General features: G+C 36.3%; 1 protein-coding gene and 2 long non-coding RNA genes across 3 annotated transcripts in view; all 3 read right to left on the bottom strand.

Moving 5' to 3' along the window:
* The window catches only part of LOC103046422 (collagen alpha-3(IX) chain-like), a 72232-nt gene extending 51055 nt beyond the window's left edge, over window positions 1-21177 (bottom strand). Inside the window, exons 1-4 of the mRNA XM_049474913.1 lie at window positions 20914-21177; window positions 17055-17137; window positions 10960-11031; window positions 3610-3739 (exon numbers count right to left, since the gene is read on the bottom strand). Coding sequence (XP_049330870.1) covers window positions 3610-3739; window positions 10960-11031; window positions 17055-17137; window positions 20914-20942 — 314 coding nt within the window. The 5' untranslated portion in view covers window positions 20943-21177. The remainder of the gene's footprint in view (window positions 1-3609; window positions 3740-10959; window positions 11032-17054; window positions 17138-20913) is intronic.
* Window positions 3790-5388, bottom strand: LOC125799081 (uncharacterized). The gene is made up of 3 exons (XR_007437932.1): window positions 5230-5388; window positions 4978-5061; window positions 3790-4042 (listed from the first exon to the last, which is right to left on the bottom strand). It is a non-coding gene; the product is annotated as an uncharacterized LOC125799081 (long non-coding RNA).
* Window positions 6543-7262, bottom strand: LOC125799082 (uncharacterized). The gene is made up of 3 exons (XR_007437933.1): window positions 7171-7262; window positions 6924-7090; window positions 6543-6583 (listed from the first exon to the last, which is right to left on the bottom strand). It is a non-coding gene; the product is annotated as an uncharacterized LOC125799082 (long non-coding RNA).
* Window positions 21178-25107: the final 3930 nt, after the last annotated feature.

Raw genomic sequence — 25107 nt, 5'->3', positions numbered from 1 at the left:
TGCAGACCATGCAAACCAATAATATCATCTCCACTACTGGCTGATCTCCCAGAAAGCAGGTAATGGTAAAGGATGAGGTGATTACTGTTCTCCTGATTACTGAGCTCTGTTTCCCTCTGCCTGACCGGCGGCACTACTGAGATAATATCATCAAAACGACATGAATCAAAACCAACAGCTTTTTAATCTTCAGTCTCCTCCCTCATCCCTCCATCCCCTCGCTCCACAGATCCAATTCCCCACATCACCCCCAGAGTCATTTCAAAGGGAGGGGATGCCACGTCCACTGGAGGTGGGTACGAGTGGGCCGCTGGCTGGGGGTACTGAGGGGGTTTAAAGCCTGTGAGCTGTGGCTCCTCTAACAGGCTGAAGGTCTCTGCAGGTGGGTATTTATAGACGGCCTGTAGCGTCTTTTTACCAGCTCATAAAGGGATCAAGGCGAAGTGATAAAAACAGAGTTTCCTGTTCGCTAGTAAAATAAATGAAGGCCTCTCGAGAGCCGCGACACGACACTAACTCACTGCAGCCCCTCACTTTCAGTACTGCTCTCTCTTTTATCTCTCCATCTACAGAGGTGTGAACTAACGAACTGTAAGTAGAAATGTTGATTTTATACTTCTTTCTTTTTCACACAATTACAGTATTTAAACTTTCTACTCCTTACACTTTAAAAACAGCCTCATTACACCTATTTCATTATTTTAGCTTTCAATAAATCCTTCAATAAAACCCCTATCCAGATAAATCTCTCCATCCAGATAGAGTGAATCTGATTGTGATTGGATGTAGAGAAGTATAAACATATACCATTGCAACACCCTATTGGTTTATACTGTGATACATTCTACTAAAATAAACACATTCATTTACAATCAGCATATATGCATCTGAAACACTAGGGAACATTTTAATAATATAGGGATCAGAGTCTGGAGGAAGAGTGGAGAGACACACAGTCCAAACTGCTTGAGGTCTAGTGTGAAGTTTCCACCAATCAGTGATGGTTTGGAGAGACATCTGCTGGTGTTGATCCACTCTGATACTGACAACTTTTATAGAGATGCAGATTTCATTTTCCAGCAGGACTTGGCACACTGCCCACAATGTTAAAATACCAATTGGTCTTATAAAATATTCTAATTTTCTGCAACACTGATTTTTGGATTGACTGTAAGCCATAAACATTAACGCTAATATTTTTTTGTGATGCATTAGTATACATAGATTTTAGGTTTTAACATACACTTTGCTTCTATTTCAATACCATCTCTTTCTTAGAAGGCCTTGCATTTTTCAGCAAGATGATGCTAAACCATGTACTGCATCTATCAATTTGTTGACTGCTGTCAGGATTTTAATCAGTCAGTGGAGCACCTGTATTTTCCACCACCAAAATATATAGAAACACACCAGAAATTTACCTGAATACACCTCACTTCCAGACCACCACACCAAACCATCAGTGTAGATTTATTCCTAAACTATGATGTTATTTTAATGGTGTGAAAATAGACTGTCGACTGGGGTGTTAAGATAGCAATGAGCATTGCAATGTGCCTTAAGAAGGACGTACGATAGGGCTTTGTGAGATCATGCAAATCTATGCATTCTGTGTTTATTTACATTTATCTACAAATTGGAGTTCCACATTTATATAAACTGATTGATTTATTATTAATGGTTCTTTAAAAAAAATTAAATAATAGAGTATAGCTCATCTTAAAGTATCTCTGACTGATCATTGTTGTTTTTTCAGCAGTCTGCTGTGTTAAAGCACACAATTAGCTTATTGTATGTCTGAGAATGCAGCTCTAAATGTTCACACCACCCTGAAAACTGGAATTTTCAGTAAATCTTGAAGTTTCTGGATGTTTTAGTCTGTAATTATAAGCAGCTGTTTTCCCAGCAAGCCCTTCATATTAGCGCCAGTGTCTGTCTTTCTGCTCTCCTGAGTCAGTCTATCTGAACTCTATATGAGAGCTGTCTGTCTGCAGAGAGCTGTAAACGGGTGTTTTCCTGCAGTTCTGGGATTGTGGCAGTTCGACCGCATGCCGCATGGGTTCAGACATGCACTTTGTTTTATTTGAGGTCAATTATAAGCTGCATGGAGAGCAGGGACACCTGTGTGTAGCCTTTAATAATGCAACACCTGTGATTGAAAATGGGCAGGTATTTTTTACGTCTATGACAGGGTCTGTTTGTGATCATGGGCATACAGTAGATATATATATATATATATATATATATATATATATATATATATATATATATAATGTGTTTTAGTGTATATCTTTTTTAACAGGTTTAGTGACATTGAAAGTTTTTTTTATCCCATTTTCTCCCAATTTTCACAGTCAATTACCCAACCCATATATTCTCAGCATCACTAGTGATGCTCCAACACAAAGAGGGTGAGAACTAACATATGCCTCCTCCAAAACATGTGAAGTCAGACTCCGCCTCTTTTTTAAATTGCCAAGTAGCATCACAGCACTAAAGTTCAGAGCAAAGCACAGCAACTCTGTTCTGATACAACAGCTCACAGATGCAGCCTTGTGCTGATCAACATCACCCTAGGAGTGATGAGGGGAAAGAGCGCCACCCAAAGAGAGCAAGGCCAATTGTGCTTTCTCAGGGCTCCAGCAGCTAATGGCAAGCTGCATGACTGGGATTTGAACTAGTAAACTCCCGTTTATAGTGGCAGTGCTTTAGAATGAGCACTAAATGTTTTGACATGTTTTTAAAATACAGTTAATTTTACATTTTTGACTTACATTTTTTTTATTTTAATTTATTTTAGTTTAATTCTAACTAACTAAATGGGTAAATATTATCATAAAAAATTTAATATTAGCTTTTGATCCTGAATTTAAAAATGAATGTAAATGTTACATTTATTTAAAAAAATAATGGAATAGTTGAACTTCAAAATGTGTTGTTTCTCCTTTAGAAGAACATGTAGCACAGCCAAAACACAGCTGGAAATAGGCCATGTGCAGAACACCAAAACTGTTACATCACAGTCTTGAATCATTTTACACAAAATGAACAAATAACACAACCTGACGCTCTGTTGGTTTGATGTGGAGTTACATAATGTTCTAACTTCTGGTGTGATTGATGATCTGGGGAGCATTGTATTTGACAGTCGGTGACCCCTAGTAGTGATACGAGGAACACTCTACCAGTGATCTCAGTGACATGTGCAGAACATCCTGCAGACACATGTGTTGCTGCTTATCATAGCAGGACTTCCAACTGATAGCAGCATTTTTCAGCAGGATAATGCTCACCCACACACAGCAAGAGAGAAGCAGGGATGCCCCAGCTTCAGCTTCAACCTACGAGTGTAGATCTACAGGATCTACAGGCCCAGCTGCAGCAACGTATGTGGGTAAATGTGCTGCAGGATCCATACAGAACCTGTTGAACCTCCAAACCCAATTGTCTCAATCTCATCTTCTCATATCCAGGATAGAGGATCCAACAGGAAACTAGAGTGTTTATATTGAATTGTACAGTTTTAATTCCAATATAAATATGAACTTCTTTCTGAGATATATTTCTGTAAGTGTGTGTGTATATATATATGTACAGTAAGTGTGGTACCTGGTTGGAATCTGGAAGTTGGCCTCTCTGTCCAGTCTGTAAGCCACCTGAGTAGGAGTAGATCCCTCCACCTTCCTCACACCTTTCAGTGGAATCACATCCAACTGGAACTGCGTGATCAGGTCAAACCCTGTTACACATAAAAACAAACACCAATTAAACACACATACTGTGTCTACCTGTAATTAACTCTATATAACATTAGAATACTAAACCCAAATAAACATAATTAATAAAGTCAGTGATCAGTGAGAGTTAGTGTCTACCTGTAATTAACTCTATATAACATTAGAATATTAAACCCAAATAAACATTAATAAAGTCAGTGATCAGTGAGAGTGTCTACCTGTAATTAACTCTATATAACATTAGAATTCTAAACCCAAATAAACATAATTAATAAAGTCAGTGATCAGTGAGAGTTAGTGTCTACCTGTAATTAACTCTATATAACATTAGAATACTAAACCCAAATAAACATTAATAAGATCAGTGATCAGTTAGAGTTAGTGTCTACCTGTAATTAACTCTATATAACATTAGCATACTAAACCCTAATAAACATAATTAATAAAATCAGTGATCAACGAGAGTTAGTGTCTACCTGTAATTAACTCTAAATAACATTAGAATACTAAACTCAAATAAACATAAAGAATAAAGTCAGTGATCAGTGAGAGTTAGTGTCTACCTGTAATTAACTCTATATAACATTAGAATACTAAACCCAAATAAACATTAATAAAGTCAGTGATCAGTGAGAGTTAGTGTCTACCTGTAATTAACTCTATATAACATTAAAATACTAAACCCAAATAAACATTAATAAAGTCAGGGATCAGTGAGAGTTAGTGTCTACCTGTAATTAACTCTATATAACATTAGAATACTAAACCCAAATAAACATTAATAAGATCAGTGATCAGTGAGAGTTAGTGTCTACCTGTAATTAACTCTATATAACATTAGAATACTAAACCCAAATAAACATTAATAAAGTCAGTGGTCAGTGAGAGTGTCTACCTGTAATTAACTATATATAACATTAAAATACTAAACCCAAATAAACATAATTAATAAAGTCAGTGATCAGTGAGAGTTAGTGTCTACCTGTAATTAACTCTATATAACATTAGAATACTAAACCCAAATAAACATTAATAAAGTCAGTGATCAGGGAGAGTTAGTGTCTACCTGTAATTAAATCTATATAACATTATAATACTAAACCCAAATAAACATAATTAATAAAGTCAGTGATCAGTGAGATTAAGTGTCTACCTGTAATTAACTCTATATAATATTAGCATACTAAACCCTAATAAACATAATTAATAAAATCAGTGATCAACGAGAGTTAGTGTCTACCTGTAATTAACTCTATATAACATTAGAATACTAAACCCAAATAAACATTAATAAAGTCAGTGATCAGTGAGAGTTAGTGTCTACCTGTAATTAACTCTATATAACATTAAAATACTAAACCCAAATAAACATTAATAAAGTCAGTGATCAGTGAGAGTTAGTGTCTACCTGTAATTAACTCTATATAACATTAGAATACTAAACCCAAATAAACATTAATAAGATCAGTGATCAGTGAGAGTTAGTGTCTACCTGTAATTAACTCTATATAACATTAGAATACTAAACCCAAATAAACATTAATAAAGTCAGTGGTCAGTGAGAGTGTCTACCTGTAATTAACTATATATAACATTAGAATACTAAACCCAAATAAACATAATTAATAAAGTCAGTGATCAGTGAGGGTTAGTGTCTACCTATAATTAACTCTATATAACATTACAATACTAAACCCAAATAAACATTAATAAAGTCAGTGATCAGTGAGAGTTAGTGTCTACCTGTAATTAACTCTATATAACATTAGAGTACTAAACCCAAATAAACATAAAGAATAAAGTCAGTGATCAGGGAGGGTTAGTGTCTACCTGTAATTAACTCTATATAACATTACAATACTAAACCCAAATAAACATTAATAAAGTCAGTGATCAGTGAGAGTTAGTGTCTACCTGTAATTAACTCTATATAACATTAGAATATTAAACCCAAATAAACATTAATAAAGTCAGTGATCAGCGAGAGTTAGTGTCTAACTGTAATTAACTCTATATAACATTAGAATACTAAACCCAAATAAACATAAAGAATAAAGTCAGTGATCAGTGAGGGTTAGTGTCTACCTGTAATTAACTCTATATAACATTAGAATACTAAACCCAAATAAACATAATTAATAAAGTCAGTGATCAGTGAGATTAAGTGTCTACCTGTAATAAACTCTATATAACATTAGAATACTAAACCCAGATAAACATTAATAAAGTCAGTGATCAGTGAGAGTTAGCGTCTACCTGTAATTAACTCTATATAACATTAGAATATTAAACTCAAATAAACATTTATAAAGTCAGTGATCAGCGAGAGTGTATACCTGTAATTAACTCTATATAACATTAGAATACTAAACCCAAATAAACATTAATAAAGTCAGTGATCAGTGAGGGTTAGTGTCTACATGTAATTAACTCTATATAACATTAGAATACTAAACCCAAATAAACATAATTAGTAAAGTCAGTGATCAGTGAGGGTTAGTGTCTACCTGTAATTAACTCTATATAACATTAGAATACTAAACCCAAATACACATTAATAAAGTCAGTGATCAGTGAGAGTTAGTGTCTACCTGTAATTAACTCTATATAACATTTAGAACACTAAACCCAAATACACATTAATAAAGTCAGTGATCAGTGAGAGTTAGTGTCTACATGTAATTATCTCTATATAACATTAGAATACTAAACCCAAATAAACATAATTAGTAAAGACAGTGATCAGTGAGAGTTAGTGTCTACCTGCAATTAACTCTATATAACAATATAATACTAAACCCAAATAAACATAATTAATAAAGTCAGTGATCAGTGAGAGTGTCTACCTGTAATTAACTCTATATAACATTAGAATACTAAACCCAAATCAACATTTATAAATTCAGTGATCAGTGAGAGTTAGTGTCTACCTGTAATTAACTCTATATAACATTTAGAACACTAAACCCAAATAAACATTAATAAAGTCAGTGATCAGTGAGAGTTAGTGTCTACCTGTAATTAACTCTATATAACATTAGAATATTAAACCCAAATAAACATTAATAAAGTCAGTGATCAGCGAGAGTTAGTGTCTAACTGTAATTAACTCTATATAACATTAGAATACTAAACCCAAATAAACATAAAGAATAAAGTCAGTGATCAGTGAAGGTTAGTGTCTACCTGTAATTAACTCTATATAACATTAGAATACTAAACCCAAATAAACATAATTAATAAAGTCAGTGATCAGTGAGAGTGTCTACCTGTAATTATCTCTATATAACATTAGAATACTAAACCCAAATAAACATTAATAAAGTCAGTGATCAGTGAGAGTTAGTGTCTACCTGTAATTAACTCTATATAACATTAGAATATTAAACTCAAATAAACATTTATAAAGTCAGTGATCAGCGAGAGTGTATACCTGTAATTAACTCTATATAACATTAGAATACTAAACCCAAATAAACATTAATAAAGTCAGTGATCAGTGAGTTAGTGTCTACATGTAATTAACTCTATATAACAATAGAATACTAAACCCAAATAAACATAATTAGTAAAGTCAGTGATCAGTGAGGGTTAGTGTCTACCTGTAATTAACTCTATATAACATTAGAATACTAAACCCAAATACACATTAATAAAGTCAGTGATCAGTGAGAGTTAGTGTCTACCTGTAATTAACTCTATATAACATTTAGAACACTAAACCCAAATACACATTAATAAAGTCAGTGATCAGTGAGAGTTAGTGTCTACATGTAATTATCTCTGTATAACATTAGAATACTAAACCCAAATAAACATAATTAGTAAAGTCAGTGATCAGTGAGAGTTAGTGTCTACCTGCAATTAACTCTATATAACAATATAATACTAAACCCAAATAAACATAATTAATAAAGTCAGTGATCAGTGAGAGTGTCTACTTGTAATTAACTCTATATAACATTAGAATACTAAACCCAAATCAACATTTATAAATTCAGTGATCAGTGAGAGTTAGTGTCTACCTGTAATTAACTCTATATAACATTTAGAACACTAAACCCAAATACACATTAATAAAGTCAGTGATCAGTGAGAGTTAGTGTCTACATGTAATTATCTCTGTATAACATTAGAATACTAAACCCAAATAAACATAATTAGTAAAGTCAGTGATCAGTGAGAGTTAGTCTCTACCTCTAATTAACTTTATATAACATTTAGAACACTAAACCCAAATAAACATTAATAAAGTCAGTGATCAGTGAGAGTTAGTGTCTACCTGTAATTAACTCTATATAACATTAGAATATTAAACCCAAATAAACATTAATAAAGTCAGTGATCAGCGAGAGTTAGTGTCTACCTGTAATTAACTCTATATAACATTAGAATACTAAACCCAAATAAACATAATTAATAAAGTCAGTGATCAGTGAGATTAAGTGTCTACCTGTAATAAACTCTATATAACATTAGAATACTAAACCCAGATAAACATTAATAAAGTCAGTGATCAGTGAGAGTTAGTGTCTACCTGTAATTAACTCTATATAACATTAGAATATTAAACTCAAATAAACATTTATAAAGTCAGTGATCAGTGAGAGTGTCTACCTGTAATTAACTCTATATAACATTAGAATACTAAGCCCAAATAAACATAAAGAATAAAGTCAGTGATCAGTGAGGGTTAGTGTCTACCTGTAATTAACTCTATATAACATTTAGAATACTAAACCCAAATCAACATTAATAAATTCAGTGATCAGTGAGAGTTAGTGTCTACCTGTAATTAACTCTATATAACATTTAGAACACTTAGCCCAAATACACATTAATAAAGTCAGTGATCAGTGAGAGTTAGTGTCTACATGTAATTATCTCTGTATAACATTAGAATACTAAACCCAAATAAACATAATTAGTAAAGTCAGTGATCAGTGAGAGTTAGTGTCTACCTGTAATTAACTATATATAACATTATAATACTAAACCCAAATAAACATAATTAATAAAGTCAGTGATCAGTGAGAGTGTCTACCTGTAATTAACTCTATAGAACATTAGAATAATAAACCCAAATCAACATAATTAGTAAAGTCAGTGATCAGTGAGAGTTAGTGTCTACATGTAATTATCTCTGTATAACATTAGAATACTAAACCCAAATAAACATAATTAATAAAGTCAGTGATCAGTGAGAGTTAGTCTCTACCTGTAATTAACTCTATATAACAATATAATACTAAACCCAAATAAACATAAAGAATAAAGTCAGTGATCAGTGAGAGTGTCTACCTGTAATTATCTCTATATAACATTAGAATACTAAACCCAATTAAACATTAATAAATTCAGTGATCAGTGAGAGTTAGTGTCTACCTGTAATTAACTCTATATAACATTTAGAACACTAAACCCAATTAAACATTAATAAATTCAGTGATCAGTGAGAGTGTCTACCTGTAATTATCTCTATATAACATTAGAATACTAAACCCAAATAAACATAATTAATAAAGTCAGTGATCAGTGAGAGTTAGTGTCTACCTGTAATTAACTCTATATAACATTAGAATTCTAAACCCAAATCAACATGAATAAATTCAGTGATCAGTGAGAGTTAGTGTCTACCTGTAATTAACTCCATATAACATTAGAATACTAAACCCAAATAAACATTAATAAAGTCAGTGATCAGTGAGAGTATCTACCTGTAATTAACTCTATATAACATTTAGAACACTAAACCCAAATACACATTAATAAAGTCAGTGATCAGTGAGAGTTAGTGTCTACCTGTAATTAACTCTATATAACATTAGAACTTTAGACTCAACACTTCTGTAAACATGTGTTTGTTTTACTACAATCAGCTGCAGATTTTCTCTGTAAAAATTCCGCTTACACAGGTTTTACCTCTCGGCTGAGGAACACCTGAGAGTGATTTTGTGGCTTTTCTCTCCACATCTGCTTACTAAAGTAAAGGTAGCGGCAACCAATTAAAATCTTGCTGAGCGCAGGGTGTTTCCTGCTGCACTGTGGTTTACGTGGCTCGTTGGAGATGTGAGGCTGCTTTAAATACGAGGCCATCATCAGATTCACCCTGTTTATCCAATAAAAGCTTCTGAATGTTGAGTCAGCAGAGGAGCAAACAGTGAAAAGGAAGCCCAGCTGATCAGCTGCTCTACTTGTCTCTATTGATTTCCTACATTTCAGTACATTTGCCATTTAGCATTGGCTCTCTTGCTCATTATCACCAGAGTGCTGATCATTATCACCTGTGTCTCATTTGTCATTACAGTCATATGAAAAAGTTTGGGCTCCCCTATAAATCTGAATCATTTTTAGTTGTAAATATTTGGGTGTTTGCAACAGCCATTTCAGTTTGATATATCTAATAACTGATGGACACAGTAATATTTCAGGATTGAAATGAGGTTTATTGTACTAACAGAAAATGTGCAATATGCATTAAACCAAAATTTCACCGGTGCAAAAGTATGGGCACCCTTATCATTTTATTGATTTGAATAATCCTAACTACTTTTTACTGACTTACTGAAGCACAAAATTGGTTTGGTAACCTCATTGAGCTTTGAACTTCATAGCCAGGTGTATCCAATCATGAGAAAAGGTATTTAAGGTGGCCAATTGCAAGTTGTTCTCCTATTTGAATCTCCTCTGAAGAGTGGCATCATGGGCTCATCAAAACAACTCTCAAATGATCTAAAAACAAAGATTGTTCAACATAGTTGTTCAGGGGAAGGATACAAAAAGTTCTCTCATGGATTTAACCTGTCAGTTTCCACTGTGAGGAACATAGTAAGGAAATGGAAGAGCACAGGGACAGTTCTTGTTAAGCCCAGAAGTGGGAGGCCAAGAAAAATATCAGAAAGGCAGAGAAGAAGAATGGTGAGAACAGTCAAGGACAATCCACAGACCACCTCCAAATTTTGGTCATGCTACTTAACCAACTTGTCCAGTTTGGTCAACCAGTATGGTCATAGACAAGCTTGCTCATACTGGCTATCTAGCTTGGTCAGATTGATCATGCTTTTAGACCAGCTAAACCACCAAGTGTTGCTCTACAATGTCTATAGCTAGACCAGCTTGGGCTGACCAGTCAGTTTTTCAGCATGGATAATAAACACAAAACAAGCTTTATAGTCTTGAACAATCAGTCCATACTCCTGCTTTTAATGTTTTTTTATTTTACCTGGAAGGTCATCTTGTCCGTTTCTCATGGTCGGGCACACAGTGTCGCCATCTAATCTGTTGAGGTCCAGCTCTGGAAAAAAAGGAAATCAGAAAAATATTAACATTAAAAGTATTATTTAAAATATTTGAAATTTTTAAATAATTATTTAAAATATTAAATAATTGTGAAATAATCTAATTTCAAGGCAACAGGCATTTTCCCTGATAAGAATTTAAGCATTGAGTAAGTGTTAGAATATTTTGCTTATTTTAGGAATAACAATCTTAATCAGTCTCATTTAGAATTTGACTCAAAATAAAGCCAAACGATTCACTGATCAAGTTACTATAATTATTTTGTCCAAAGTTAAGCCAAAACAACGTCCAAGAAAATGTCACCAATATACAGCTTCCAAACATGCTGTAGGTGGATTCATCATCTACAACTCACAGTGAGAGCTAGCCGGGATAATGTACAGCGCTTAAACATGGTGGAAGTAGTTTCATCAACAACTCATAGTAAGAGCTAGCCAGAAAAAAAAAAAACAGCTTTTAAACATGGTGGAGGTAGGTTTCCCCTTCAACTAACTACTTATCCAAGTATCTAAAATTTGCTACAATGTTTTCTACAAATGTGAATTCTACAGTTGCGCCACATACTGTAAATAGATTTTTTAGCTTTAGGTCCCACTTTCTCACTTGCATCTATATTCAAACTTCTTTCCACCACAGCTGATGATAAAACACACATCAGTTTGACAGTTTGCCAATTTCTTATTAATGTAATTTATGCATTTACTGTATATACTTATGTTAAAATCACGCCGAGCACGACAGAGAGACGGGGAAGGCATGTAAACAAAAGCTCACCAGAGAAGCATTTTATTCATTTATTTTTTTGTTTTATTAGAGTTCATTATAGTTCAAACAACCTCAAAGACCAATTGTTTCAGGCCAGAGACTGTAAAAAGATGGACGCCGTGTCGCCGTTCCCATTCATTCAATGAAAAATGAAGCTAAAATCTTCCACCATGTTGGCGATCCTGATACCCGAGTCTGTAGAGCGCAGTAGAGACCAGAGAAGGGAGAAAGACTGTGGAGAGCTCTTACTCATTTAAATAACCCCGCCCTTGAGGGCTGCCTCGAGGTCACAGGCTGCAGGGTGGAGCGGAGCAGAGCTGACGGTCTGTTATTGGTCCCTCCCATAACCAGCTCTTTTACAATAACCACACCTTTTTGAATAGAGCTGAATAACGTTTTAAAAAACGAATTCATTGGGGATATATAAATAAAATAACAGTATATTCTAAAAAAAACGTGATTGAAGGTTGCCTGTTCTGCCATTGAAACCTATGGGGATGGGTGGGGTTACACAGCTTTCTGCAACCGAACAGCAGGGGGCGCCCGACCTGTAGTGGCTTCACTTTTGAGGGATAATGCTCTGTCCAGCTATATACAGTCTTTGTTCATGCCTACTGCCGCCCCCTAAACTATAATAACCTAAAGAAGCTGCTCCTGACTCTACAGCATCTCTCAGGCCATCTGTTTAAGCAGGATCCATGTTTCTTCCTAAATACTGAGCTCCAACATAGTTTCTGTGGGCAGGCTGTGATGGATTTATTATTGATCGCTGGGTGACAGGGCTTTCAGGAAGCCTGTGGTACACTGTGTGTCTTTTGGCCCATGCGGGAAAGCTCAGCTGGAGAAGGTCAGTCTGACAGGCGCTGCGAGACTATTTCGTCTTCATTAATCTGTCAGCTCGCTGGGGGAAAACAAATATGACAACTATCAATCAAACGCTGGCACTTTTTATTTTCTGTAAAGGCCCAGAGAAATCCAGCGCAGAAAGAGAAAATCAATTTACTGTCGTTCATATTCTGAGATTCAATCATCACTCGCTGCATCCTCTCAAAATACGCCTCACAGACCTGAGGAAGAACCGAGCGCTTCCCGCTACGCAGGGATGACACTGCAGTGTCTGAAGATGATAATAATGCATTAAAAAAGTTGAAGAAATTACTGCACAACTGAATTAAAAGGTAAAATATAACTTTGATTTGACTCTGAGTGATTTAGTTCAATTTCTACAGGTTCAAAAATAATACCCAACTGATTATCTCTTTGTTAGCATGTGTAGCATCTTTATCTGCTAATTCTTTACACAATAATTGAGTTATTCAGTAAATCCTCCAGATTCATCCTAAAGACTAGTTTTGGAGAATTAAATGATCTTTTTTTTAATGGTAATTTAGAACTAGCCAGGAAAAAGTAGAGCTTCCAAACATGGTGGAGGTAGTTTAATCTAAAACAACTCACAGTGGGAGCTAGCTTAGATAGTGTACAGCTTCCAAACATGGTGGACATAATTTCGGCTACAGCTAACAGTGAGAGCTAGCCAGGATAAAGTACAGCTTCCAAACATGGTGGAGGTAGTTTCATCTAAAACTCACAGACAGAGCTAGCCAGGATAAAGTAGAGCTTCCAAACATAGTGGAGGTAGTTTCATCTATAGCTCACAGTGGGAGCTAGCTAGGATAATGTACAGCTTCCAAACATGGTGGAGGTAGTTTCATCTAAAACTCACAGACAGAGCTAGCCAGGATAATGTACAGCTTTCAAACATGGTGGAGGTAGTTTAATCTATAACTCACAGTGAGAGCTAGCCAGGATAAAGTACAGCTTCCAAACATGGTGGAGGTAGTTTTATCTACATCTCACAGTGAGAGCTAGCCAGAAATTATTTCGGCTCTTGCTCATGAATATATATATATATATAATAACAGTCTTTGCAATGTCATATGTTACTTTATAACATTGTAATAAAGCCCTGCTAAGTGCAGTTCAGGCACTGATCTAGTCTTAGAGTCTGGCAGGCATGCGGAACAAAACCCTGGGGTGGATTTTTACGTTTACTTAATGCAAACAGAACTGTTCTAAACATACACCTACCTATCTCAATAGTACTTGGCTGGTGGTGTTTTTCCTCCATAGACTAATTCTAACTACTTGTTCCTTAGCTCTGAATTACTGGGTAAAGTGTATATATAAAACACTGATGTGTTATTCGCACAAATGACACAGGAATGAACTGCCATGCTGTTCCTAGCGCTGTTAGATCCTATCTGACTAGCTGGCATCAATGCATGGCTTTGGATTGGTCTGTGGGCGGTTGCGAGCCGAGGTGGGTGGGGCCATGAATACTAATTGACAGGTTGATGTAGACATGATGCTTTTCCTGATCGACTCGTATTTCTGAATATTTTCTTTTACTATCTGCTGCAGACAATGGAGGTGATGCACAGTGATGCAGTGTGATGCACAGCGATGCAGTGTGAACAGAAACACATCTGGAACTGGTTCATAAGCTCCATCGCCTGGAGTAAACAAGCAGGAAAGAAAGATACGGCCTTTCCACCGCCTCGTCTTTACGGTCTGTGGAACGCTTCCCCCCCAGCCTGAGCGGTTTAATCTGCACATGCCTACAGCAGCCGCCGGTAAAAGCCTCCCATTAGCGCAAATGAGGCCCAGACACAGCCGCCACGCTGCTTAGCTTAGCGTGTGTCTGTATTTAGTGCCTGGCAGGGACCAAATCCCCCCGGGATCAAGAAAACATGAACATTTATATGGAAAAATGCAACCAACAAACCCACCCATCCCCCGACCCCACCAAAAATAATAAACAATGCCTATACTGATGTCTTAGTTCCGATTAAACTTTAAACGTTTTTATCCTGCGCAACAGAGGTAACTTATGTGCTTTCTTTCCTGGGATGGTCTTGATGAGTGCCAGTTTCATCATCATAATGTTTCTGATGTGTTTTCTTTTGCGACTGCACCTGAGGATACTTTCAAAGTTCTTGAAAATTTTTCTTTCTGGATTGACCAGTGCAGTATTCATACCCTCCTCATCCACAGCCATATCTTTGTCTTAGCAAGTAAAATTTAAACAATTAAATTAAATTAGCCTAAATATCTATTATTTCTCTTTTTTAAGTCATTAATGTAAAAATATTATCCTATTTCTATGTTCTTGTTTTAATCAATTTAAGATATACTTAGTATAATTAATGATATCATGCATTGTACACTATACTTTCAATCATTTTGTTGCCTTAAATATAAGAATGGATGTTCAGTATATTAAAAAAATGATTTTTTTAAAATTATTATTATAATTTTTTTTTTTTTTGCTTTTAAAGACTTTCGCTTCTGGAATCTCTCATTTGTTTCTGCTTCAATCTTTTGGTTTCTGAGTTTTGCCACACTTTTGACGGGTGGGCGGGCTTTGAAGAAGGTTTTACTCTTTGCATTTATTTGAAAATTATTACATTTTGGATTTTGCAAGTCTTTGCTTTTATTTTTGTGTTTTTTGTTTTTTATTTTGCTGTTAAAGACTGTTGCTTCTGGAATCTCTCCTTTGCTTCTGCTTCAGTTTTTTGCTTCTGAGTTTTGGCAGGTGGGCGGGGCTGAGAAGAAGGCACTTCCCTTGAATCTCCATTGGTCACCAGATTTTGGATTAAGCAGAAGCAAACGAGAGATTCCAGAAGCGAAAGTCTTTATCAGCAAGTGAAACCAGTGAAACCTTTTTTGTTATGACCACTCTGGTCACTTAATGGACACACCCCCCGATATTCCCTAATTATAATATTTTTATAGTTTTACCATATTTCTCCATCCATCCATCCATCCAACCAAAGAACCAACCAACCAAAGAACCAACCAACCAAAGAACCAAAGATTGTTAACTAGGCAGTATGTCGAAAAAACGTGAAGATCTAATAAACCGCTAATGGAAGCATTATCAAATTAACACGAATCTCACTGTCCACATTCTTTACTTTATCTTTATTAAAGTTAAAATTGAACCTGGTTTTATTGCATGTGTACAGAACTCCTGAGTGAGCGTTTCCACTCTGCTGTGTGTTAAAGCATTAGAGCATTAGAGCATTAGATAGTTTTACTGCAGGTCTGCGGCGAGGCCACCCACCGCCATTCAAACCAAACCGCAGCAGAAAAACACCACAGCGCTGTGTTATGTAAGGGGGGGAGGCCTTTCGCGGTTTGTGAAAGTTCAGGAACAGACCCGTTCAGGGCGGTGTGACGGGTTCAGAGCGACGGGGGGGGGGGCGGTCACGGCTTCCCCCTCTTAACATTTCAGAGCTTATCCCGTCCACAAATCATCTGCAGAAAAGATTATCTGTCATAATCTTACAGTACAGCACAGCGGCTATTTCTGTCCAGCAGTACAGTCAGAGAGAAACAGCCCCTTGTAACAATAACACCATGATTCACCAGCGCTGTACTCTCTCCAGAGCTCTCAATTAATTATTTTATTATTGATGATTATGATGCTTACAGTCAATAAAAACCCAAAAATCAGTGTCTCAGAAAATTAGAATATTATATAAGACCAATTGGTACTTGTGTCAGTGTGGGCAGTGTGCCAAGTCCTGCTGGAAAATGAAATCTGCATCTCTATAAAAGTTGTCAGTAGCAGAGAGAAGCATGAAGTGCTGTAAGATTTTGTGGGAAAACAAAACTGCACTGACTTTAGACTTGATAATAAAACACAGTGGATCAACACCAGCAGATGACATGTCTCTCAAACCATCACTGATCATCAGTAAATTTTACATTTCATTTGTAAATCAAGGGAGCAGAGTCTGGAGGAAGAGTGGAGAGACACACAGTCCAAACTGCTCGAGGTCTAGTCTGAAGTTTCCACCAATCAGTGATGGTTTGGAGAGACATGCTGATCATCTGCTGGTGTTGATCCACTGTGTGTCCACATATATATGTTATCCATATATATATATATATATATATATATATATGGATTTCATTTTTCAGCATGTTAAAAGTACCAATTGGTCTTAAATATGATATTCTAATTTTCTGACACACTGATCACTCTGTGTTTAATACATCTATATAATATATGAGTTTCACTTTTTCAACTGAATTACTGAAATAAAGTAACTTTTCAATGATATTCGCATTTTTTTAGATGCCCCTGTAGAGTAAATCTGATTTCACACTCCAGCAAGAACACGGCAGACGTATGTAGTCTAGATGTATCTAGTCTAGTGTTAAAGTGTGTTAAAGGTGACTTACGTGCGAGAGCAGGAGCACAGAGCATCACGATGAGAGCCAAGCGTGTCACACATCCCACCGTCACCCGCTGGCACGCCCACGTCCTGAGAGACAAACAGTGAGAGATTCTATCAGTCAAGAGACAGAAAGGTGTGCTTTACTCTCATGTAAGGCTGCTTGTACTGTGTACTATGAAGACTGTGACTGTGAAAAATATGAAATATGCTTTATAAACACTTATCAGTGTTTACGAAGGTTTAATAAGTTAATAACAGGCTTATTGTTGCTCTCTAATGAAAAAAATCAAGTATCTCCAACACAGAAACTTCACAGGAGAGAGAGAAAAAAGATGTCTAAACTTTGACAACTATGATTGCCTTCATCATCTGTCCATTCACTAAGCTATGTATTCATCCATATAGACATCCATTCATCCAGCTATCAAGTTATCCATTAATCCATCCATCTATTCCTTCATGTAGTCTTTTAACCAATCAGCCATTAGCTCAGCCACCCACTAATTAAATGATGTAGACAGCCATTCACCCAGCTATCAAGCCCAGCTACCATCCATCTATTCCTTCATGCAGTCTTTCACCAAGCCATCCATCCATCCATCCATCCATCTATTCCTTCATGCAGTCTTTCACCAAGCCATTCATCCAACCATCCATCCATCCAGGTATCTATTCCTTTATGCAGTCCTCTAACCAGCCATTCAACTATATACCCATCCATCCTACAGCTCACCCAGCCAACCAGTTAATTCAGTCATCCATCCATCATCCATCCATCCATCCATCCATCCATCATGCAGTCTTTCACCCAAGCATTCAACCATGTATCCATCTGTTCCTTCATGTAGTCTTTTAACCAGTCAACCATTCGTTCAATCATCCATCCATTTGCTCAGCCACCCACTTATTAATTTATGTAGACAGCCATTCACTCAGCTGTCAAGTTACCCATCCATCCATCCATCCATCCATCTATTCCTTCATGCAGTCTTTTACCTGTCATCCATCGATCTATCCTTCCATCCATCCATCATGTAGTCTTTCACCCAGGCATTCAACCATGTATCCATCTGTTCCTTCATGTAGTCTTTTAACCAGTCAGCCATTCGTTCAGTCATTCATCCATTTGCTCAGCCACCCGCTTATTCATTTATGTAAACTGTCATTCACTCAGCTGTCAAGTTACCCATCCATCCATCCATCCATCCATCCATCCATCCATCCACCCATCTATTCCATCATGCAGTCTTTTACACAGCCATTTAACTATATATCCATCCATCCTTCAGCTGACCCAGCCAGCCAGTTAATTTAGTCATCCATCCATTCATCCATCCATCCATCCATCCATGGCTCATTTATTTGTCAATCCACCCATCTGTCAGGTTTACATTATTGTTTTGAGTGTGTGTGTGTGTGTGTGTGTGTGTGTGTGTGTGAGAGGGACACATATGGCTGTAGCCCCCGGGTGTGTGATTTTGGAGAGACTCCTTATTTGTCTTAATTATACTAACCAGAGCTCTGCACTGTCCTACAAACACCATCTCTCTCTCTCTCTCTCTCTCTCTCCCTCTCTCTCTCTTTCTCTTTCTCTCACACACTCACAGCTGCTGGACTGCAGTCTCTGCGGTAAAGCTGATCAGCTCTGCAGATCTGCTAAACACACACTGAGGGGATTTGATTCATATCCAAAGCTGATAGATGCTTGCTGTTTTTCCAAGCTGGATTACTTGCTGATAGTTCTTGACAGTAATAAAAAACACTGTGTGTATATATAGGGCAATGTTTTGCACCCGTTATCAGAGCTAACTCCAACTCACCTGATCTTATACAGGTGTGGGTGTTCCCAAGCTTCCCACCACCCCCACCCCCCCCCGCCCGAGGTAACACTTCATGCTCAGGTTACAGTCTGCTGTCCGATGACTTCTGGCATGTGTCTATTACACCGTACATTACATATAATAAATCATATTGTATGTAATGATTTAAAAAGGGGAAGCAATTCTCTACATTTCTCTACAGATCTGTACACTGGAATGTGCTTAGACAGGATATTATATAGATGTTTTTAAACACCTAGTACTTGTAACACACACACACACACACATTACAGTCTAAAGTCTGTAACAGCCAACTGCTTCCCTCTCTCCAGGTGTTCTGATAGAGGGATGCTTCCTGATGCAGTAACTCCTACTTTAGCCATAATTACAAAGCTGGCAGTTAACATAAATCACGTCTACGAGAGAAACGTCACCGACTGCAGTGTGAACCCAAACCAGGGTCAACGGCATCCATCAAATCACCCCATTAATATCACTCCAGTGATGGAGGACGTAAAGTGAAAATATAAAGAAAGAGGACAGAAGAGTCTATAAGAAGCTAATAATAAGATATAAGCTTTCTCTGACTCTAAATCAAACCCAAATCCTAGACTTAAATCCAAACTTAACTCAAGAACTTAGGAAAAACGAATACATAATCTATAATTAAACCCTAAATGTAAATTTAACCCGACATATAAACCTATTTGTGACATTAATCTTCATTCTGAGCTCTAAACTGACTCTATAAACTAACCTTCAACTCAACTAAGATCATTTTGCTCTTGCAAAATTGTCTGTGCTACTTGTGCTTTTCCTTTAGACTAATGTTCCATGTCCTTGTATCTACCAATACACCAAATATCTAGCATAACATTGCTTCAATGCACTGTACAACCCTATATTAGTGTACATATTTACAGCTCTATAAAAAAATAAGAGATCACTTCAGTGTCAGAATCAGTTTCTCTGATTTTGCTATTTATAAGTTCATGTTTAAGTAAAATAGACATTGTTGTTTTATTCTATAAACTACAGACAACATTTCTCCCAAATTTCAAAAAAACTATTGTCATAAATCCATCCATTTATCCATCCATTCATCTATCTATTACATCACGCAGTCTTTCACCCAGGCATTTATCTATACATCCATCCATCCATCTATCCATCCTTCAGTTCACCCAGCCAACAAGTTAATTCCGTCATTCATCCATCCATCCATCTATCCATCCATCCATCCATTTACCAATCCATCCAGCTATTCCATCATGCAGTCTTTTACCCAGGCATCCATCCATCCATCCATCTGTCTGTTTACATTCTTTTTTGCTATGAGTGTGTGTGTTTCTCTATAAACTACAGACCACATTTCTCCCAAATTTCAAATAAAAATATTGTCATTTAGAGCATTTATTTACAGAAAATGAGAAATGGCTGAAATAACAAAAAAAAAAAAAATATGCAGAGCTTTCAGACCTCAAATAATGCAAAGAAAACAAGTTCATATTCATATTTAAGTTTTAAGTTTTTTTTATGCATCTTGGCATGTTTATATGAAACCTAAATGGATATAAAAAGACTTTTTAAAATATTAATTATTTAAAAGCTGTTTGACCAGTGGTAGAATGGTCCCCACTTACATGTGAGTCTTGGTCCTCCCAAGGTTTCTTCCTCCTATGTTGAATATTTTGCCTGATTCTTTGTCCTGTTATCATGTTTCTGTAGAGCACTATACAAATACATTTGCTTGATTGTATGTTCTCCTCCACCAGTCTTACACACTGCTTTTGGATAACTTTATGCTGCTTTACTCCTGGTGCAAATAATCAAGCAGTTCAGTTTGGTTTGATGACTTGTGATCATCCATCTTCCTCTTGATTATATTCCAGAGGTTTTCAATTTGGTAAAATCAAAGAATCTCATCATTTTTAAGTGCATTATTTTTTTCCAGAGCTGTGTATATAAAATGTCAATAAAGCTGAATTCAACTTTGGGAGTTCCAGCCCTGAATCTAGAGCATCTCCAGAGGTTGGATCTTACCGTGTGTTGCTGAAACGGTGCAGCGCCATGTCCGCAACCCTCAGCAAGCGAGGCACAGGTGCGTCTGGTCCAGCAGAGCAGGTAGCGGCAGGTTTTGGGCAGAAGCAGCAGCAGAAGAAGCAGCAGGATGAGGAGGAGGAGAGGAAGGAAAGCCGGTGTGAGTTATTCACACTCCTCTCATGACCTGCAGTGGCTGGGGCAGGCCTGTGCACGAGACCCTGCAGCCCGGCCCCCACGTTAAAGCTCCTCGGCCCGGGCCACCAGGACGCCTACCTGGGTCCCCATTGGTTCAGAGGTGCGGAGGGGCGGCGGCTTACGGTTTACGAGGGCTGCTTTAAACGCTGGAGGATATTTTTCAGGCCCCGGGGCGCATTGTCATCTGTGCCCCTCTGCGCTGGGTAATAACACCCGTACCACAGGCAGTAATTCTGCTAATGGTTAGCTGCGCCGCGGGGAGGCCCTGAAACAGACGCGCGGGGAGTTAGCGTACAGACGTACGGACGCAGGCAGAAATCCCCATTAAAGAAGCCTGAAGAGTTGTGGAGTAAGCAGCTGGAGAGCACGCCTCCGACGCCGATACTGCCGCCTTAAACTCCAGAATTCAATTAGTGCTGATTATTCATTTATTTAAACAAAACCTCCCGCCGAGGCTCTTCATCCTGCTGCTGAGGGACATTACTAAAAACTAAACACATAAAAAAAAAAACACAAGACACAAGACTGTCCGGCTCATATAGCACCAATATATAGTGCACCTACAGGTGTTTAAATGCTGCAAATACTGCATTTACATCAATGCATCATATAGACAAAGGGTTTGGTACAAACACCTGCCCAAACATTCGTTCTTCTGAAATCAAGGGTATTAAAGAATTAGTTTACTCTGCTTTTGTTGGTTGGTTGAATTGTCTGTACTCTCCAATATTCAAAAACAAGAGATCATCTCCCCAACTCATCCCCAACTCATCCCTAACTCATCCCTAACTCATCCCCAACTCATCCCCAACTCATCGCTAACTCCAAATCCCAAAGGTATCGGTTGGAGCGCCATCATTCTAGAAAACACAGTTCTTCAACTGCTCTGCAAATGCACTAAAATTTAAATCAACCATAATCTAGACTTTAACTCAAAATACAGGCCTAATCCTAAATTTAACTTTGACTCCAATTATTACCTAATCCCTAAATCAACCATAATATGAACTTCAACTCAAAATACAGGTCTAATACCAAGTTTAACCTTGACTCAAATTGTTACCTGATCTCTAAATCAACCATAATATAAACTACAACTTAAAATCAAGGCCTAACCCCAATCTTTACTTTGACTCAAAGTAAAACTTTATCCTTAAATCAACCATAATATGAACTTCTAAGCCTAAGCCCAAGTTTAACTGTGACTCAAATTAATAAATAATCCTAAATCAACCATAATCTAGACTTTAACTCAAACTCTAGACCTAATCTCAATCTTAACTTTGACTCAAATGAATAAATAATTATTAATCAACCATAATTGGAACTTCAACTCAAAATCTAGGCCTAATCCCACATTTCACTTCAATCAATTGAATCCCTAATCCTTAAATCAACCATAATCTAGACTTTAACTCAAACTCTAGGCCTAATCCCAAATTTAACCTTGACTCAAATTGTTTCTATAAATCTAAATCTATCTATCTATCTATCTATCTATCTATCTATCTATCTATCTATCTATCTATCTATCTATCTATCTATCTATCTATCTATCTATCTATCTATCTATCTATCTATCTATCTATCATAGGAACCTCAACTCAAAATCCAGGTCTAATACCAAGTTTATCTGTGACTCAAATTAATACCTAATCCTTAATTCAACCATAATCTAGACTTTAACTCAAAATCTAGACCTAATCTCAATCATAACTTTGACTCAATCCAAATCCCAATCCTTAAATCAACCATAATATGAATTTCTAAGCCTTAACCCAAGTTTAACTGTGACTCAAATTAATACCTAATCCTTAATTCAACCATAATCTAGACTTTAACTTTAAATCTAGGCCTAACCCCAATCTTAACTTTGACTCAAAGTAAAACCCAATCCTTAAATCAACCATAATATGAACTTCTAAGCCTAAACCCAAGTTTAACTGTGACTCAAATTAATAAATAATCCTAATTCAACAATAATCTAGACTTTAACTCAAAATCTAGGCCTAACCCCAATCTTAACTTTGACTCAATCAAAAACCCAATCCTTAAATCAACCATAATATGAACCTCTAAGCCTAAACCCAAGTTTAACTGTGACTTAAATTAATACATAATCCTAAATCAACCATAATTTAGACTTCAACTCAAAATCTAGGCCTAATTTCAATCTTAACTTTGACTCCAATTATTAAATAATCATTAATCAACCATAATTGGAACTTTTTAACTTTGACTCAATCAAAAACCCAATCCTTAAATCAACCATAATATGAACTTCTAAACCTAAACCCAAGTTTAACTGTGACTCAAAGTAATAAATAATCCTAAATCAACCATAATCTAGACTTTAACTCAAAATCCAGGTCTAATACCAAGTTTTACTGTGACTCAAATTAATAAATAATCCTAAATCAACCATAATCAAGACTTTAACTCAAAATCCAGGTCTAATAGCAAGTTTTACTGTGACTCAAATTAATAAATAATCATAAATCAACCATAATCTAGACTTTAACTCAAAATCCAGGTCTAATACCAAGTTTTACTGTGATTTAAATTAATAAATAATCCTAAATCAACCATAATCTAGACTTTAACTCAAAATCCAGGTCTAATACCAAGTTTTACTGTGACTCAAATTATTTAAATAATCCTAAATCAACCATAATCAAGACTTTAATTTAAAATCTAGGCCTAATCTCAATCTATACTTTGACTCCAATTAATAAATAATCCTAAATCAACCATAAAATAGACTTTAACTCAAAATCTAGGCCTTATCCCAAATTTAAATTCAATTAATGTAATCCCTAATCCTTAGTCAATTTAAAACCTAATCCTTAAATCAACCATAATCTAGACTTTAACTCAAAATCTAGGCCTAATCCCAAATTTAACTTTGACTTAACTTAATACCTAATCCCTAAATCAACCCTAATCTAAACTACAATTTAAAATCAAGGCCTAACCCCAATCTTAACTTTGACTCCAATTGATTAATAATCCTAAAACAACCATAATCTAGACTTTAACTCAAAATCTAGACCTAATCCCACATTTAACTTCAATCAATTTAATCCATAATCCTTTAGTCAATTAAAAACCTAATCCTTAAATCGAACTTTAACTTTAATCTGAACTTTAACTTAAAATCTAATATTAACCTCAAGCTTAACTTTGACTCAAAGTAAAACCAATTTTTTTTTTTAATCATCCATAATCTGACTTTCAACTCAAAATCTAAACTTAATCCTAAATTTGCATAATGGTACGAAAGCAGTGGATATCACCCAACCCAATGTCCTGTACACTGACCTGCAACAAAATGAATTTAATATTTAAAAAAAAAATAGCCTCAGTCTCTTGTTCTTTGGAGAATCTCTCTCAGTTTAAACGGTAAACTCTACGTTACGGAAGTTCTCTCAGGTCTAATGGGAACAGAAGGACGTGTGAGTGATGTGTTTACGACGGAGCTCCAGCGGTGAACGGGATCCTCCTGAAGGCACGTCGGCATCCGTCTCCTCCTCAGATCATCAAATGTGATGTAATTGATACCTTATGAGAAGATTTAGGAGGCACCTGTTTTAAGGCGAAGAGGGAAGCACGTCTTCATCTGCAGAAATATGCAATTACAGCCATCTTTAATCCTGCAGAGACCCTCCGACACACTCATTTTTCACCCTGACATCACAGAAAGAAGACCACCCAGCCCATCTCTCTGCTGTAAACATGAAAAACAAACCACACACACTCAGAATCTGCAGTATCTGTAATTGAAAGGCTCTGAATGAAGATCGCTGAGTGATGAGGGTGAAGAACATTGTTTAGACATGGATCTCACTGGTTCTTATATATGCTGGATTATGCAGACCTCCATTGGTGGGATTTACCATCTCAGTCTTGGTCATAAACACCATCATTCCAGTGCAGCTAACAGTAGAACGTTTTCTAAACTTTTCAAATAATGTCAAGTTCTGGTAACATCACTGCAAT

This window comes from Astyanax mexicanus, chromosome 2, assembly GCF_023375975.1.
Source record: "Astyanax mexicanus isolate ESR-SI-001 chromosome 2, AstMex3_surface, whole genome shotgun sequence".
NCBI lineage: Eukaryota > Metazoa > Chordata > Actinopteri > Characiformes > Acestrorhamphidae > Astyanax > Astyanax mexicanus.
The sequence above is the reverse complement of the archived record's forward strand: the minus strand, read 5'-3'. Positions and strand labels throughout refer to the sequence as shown.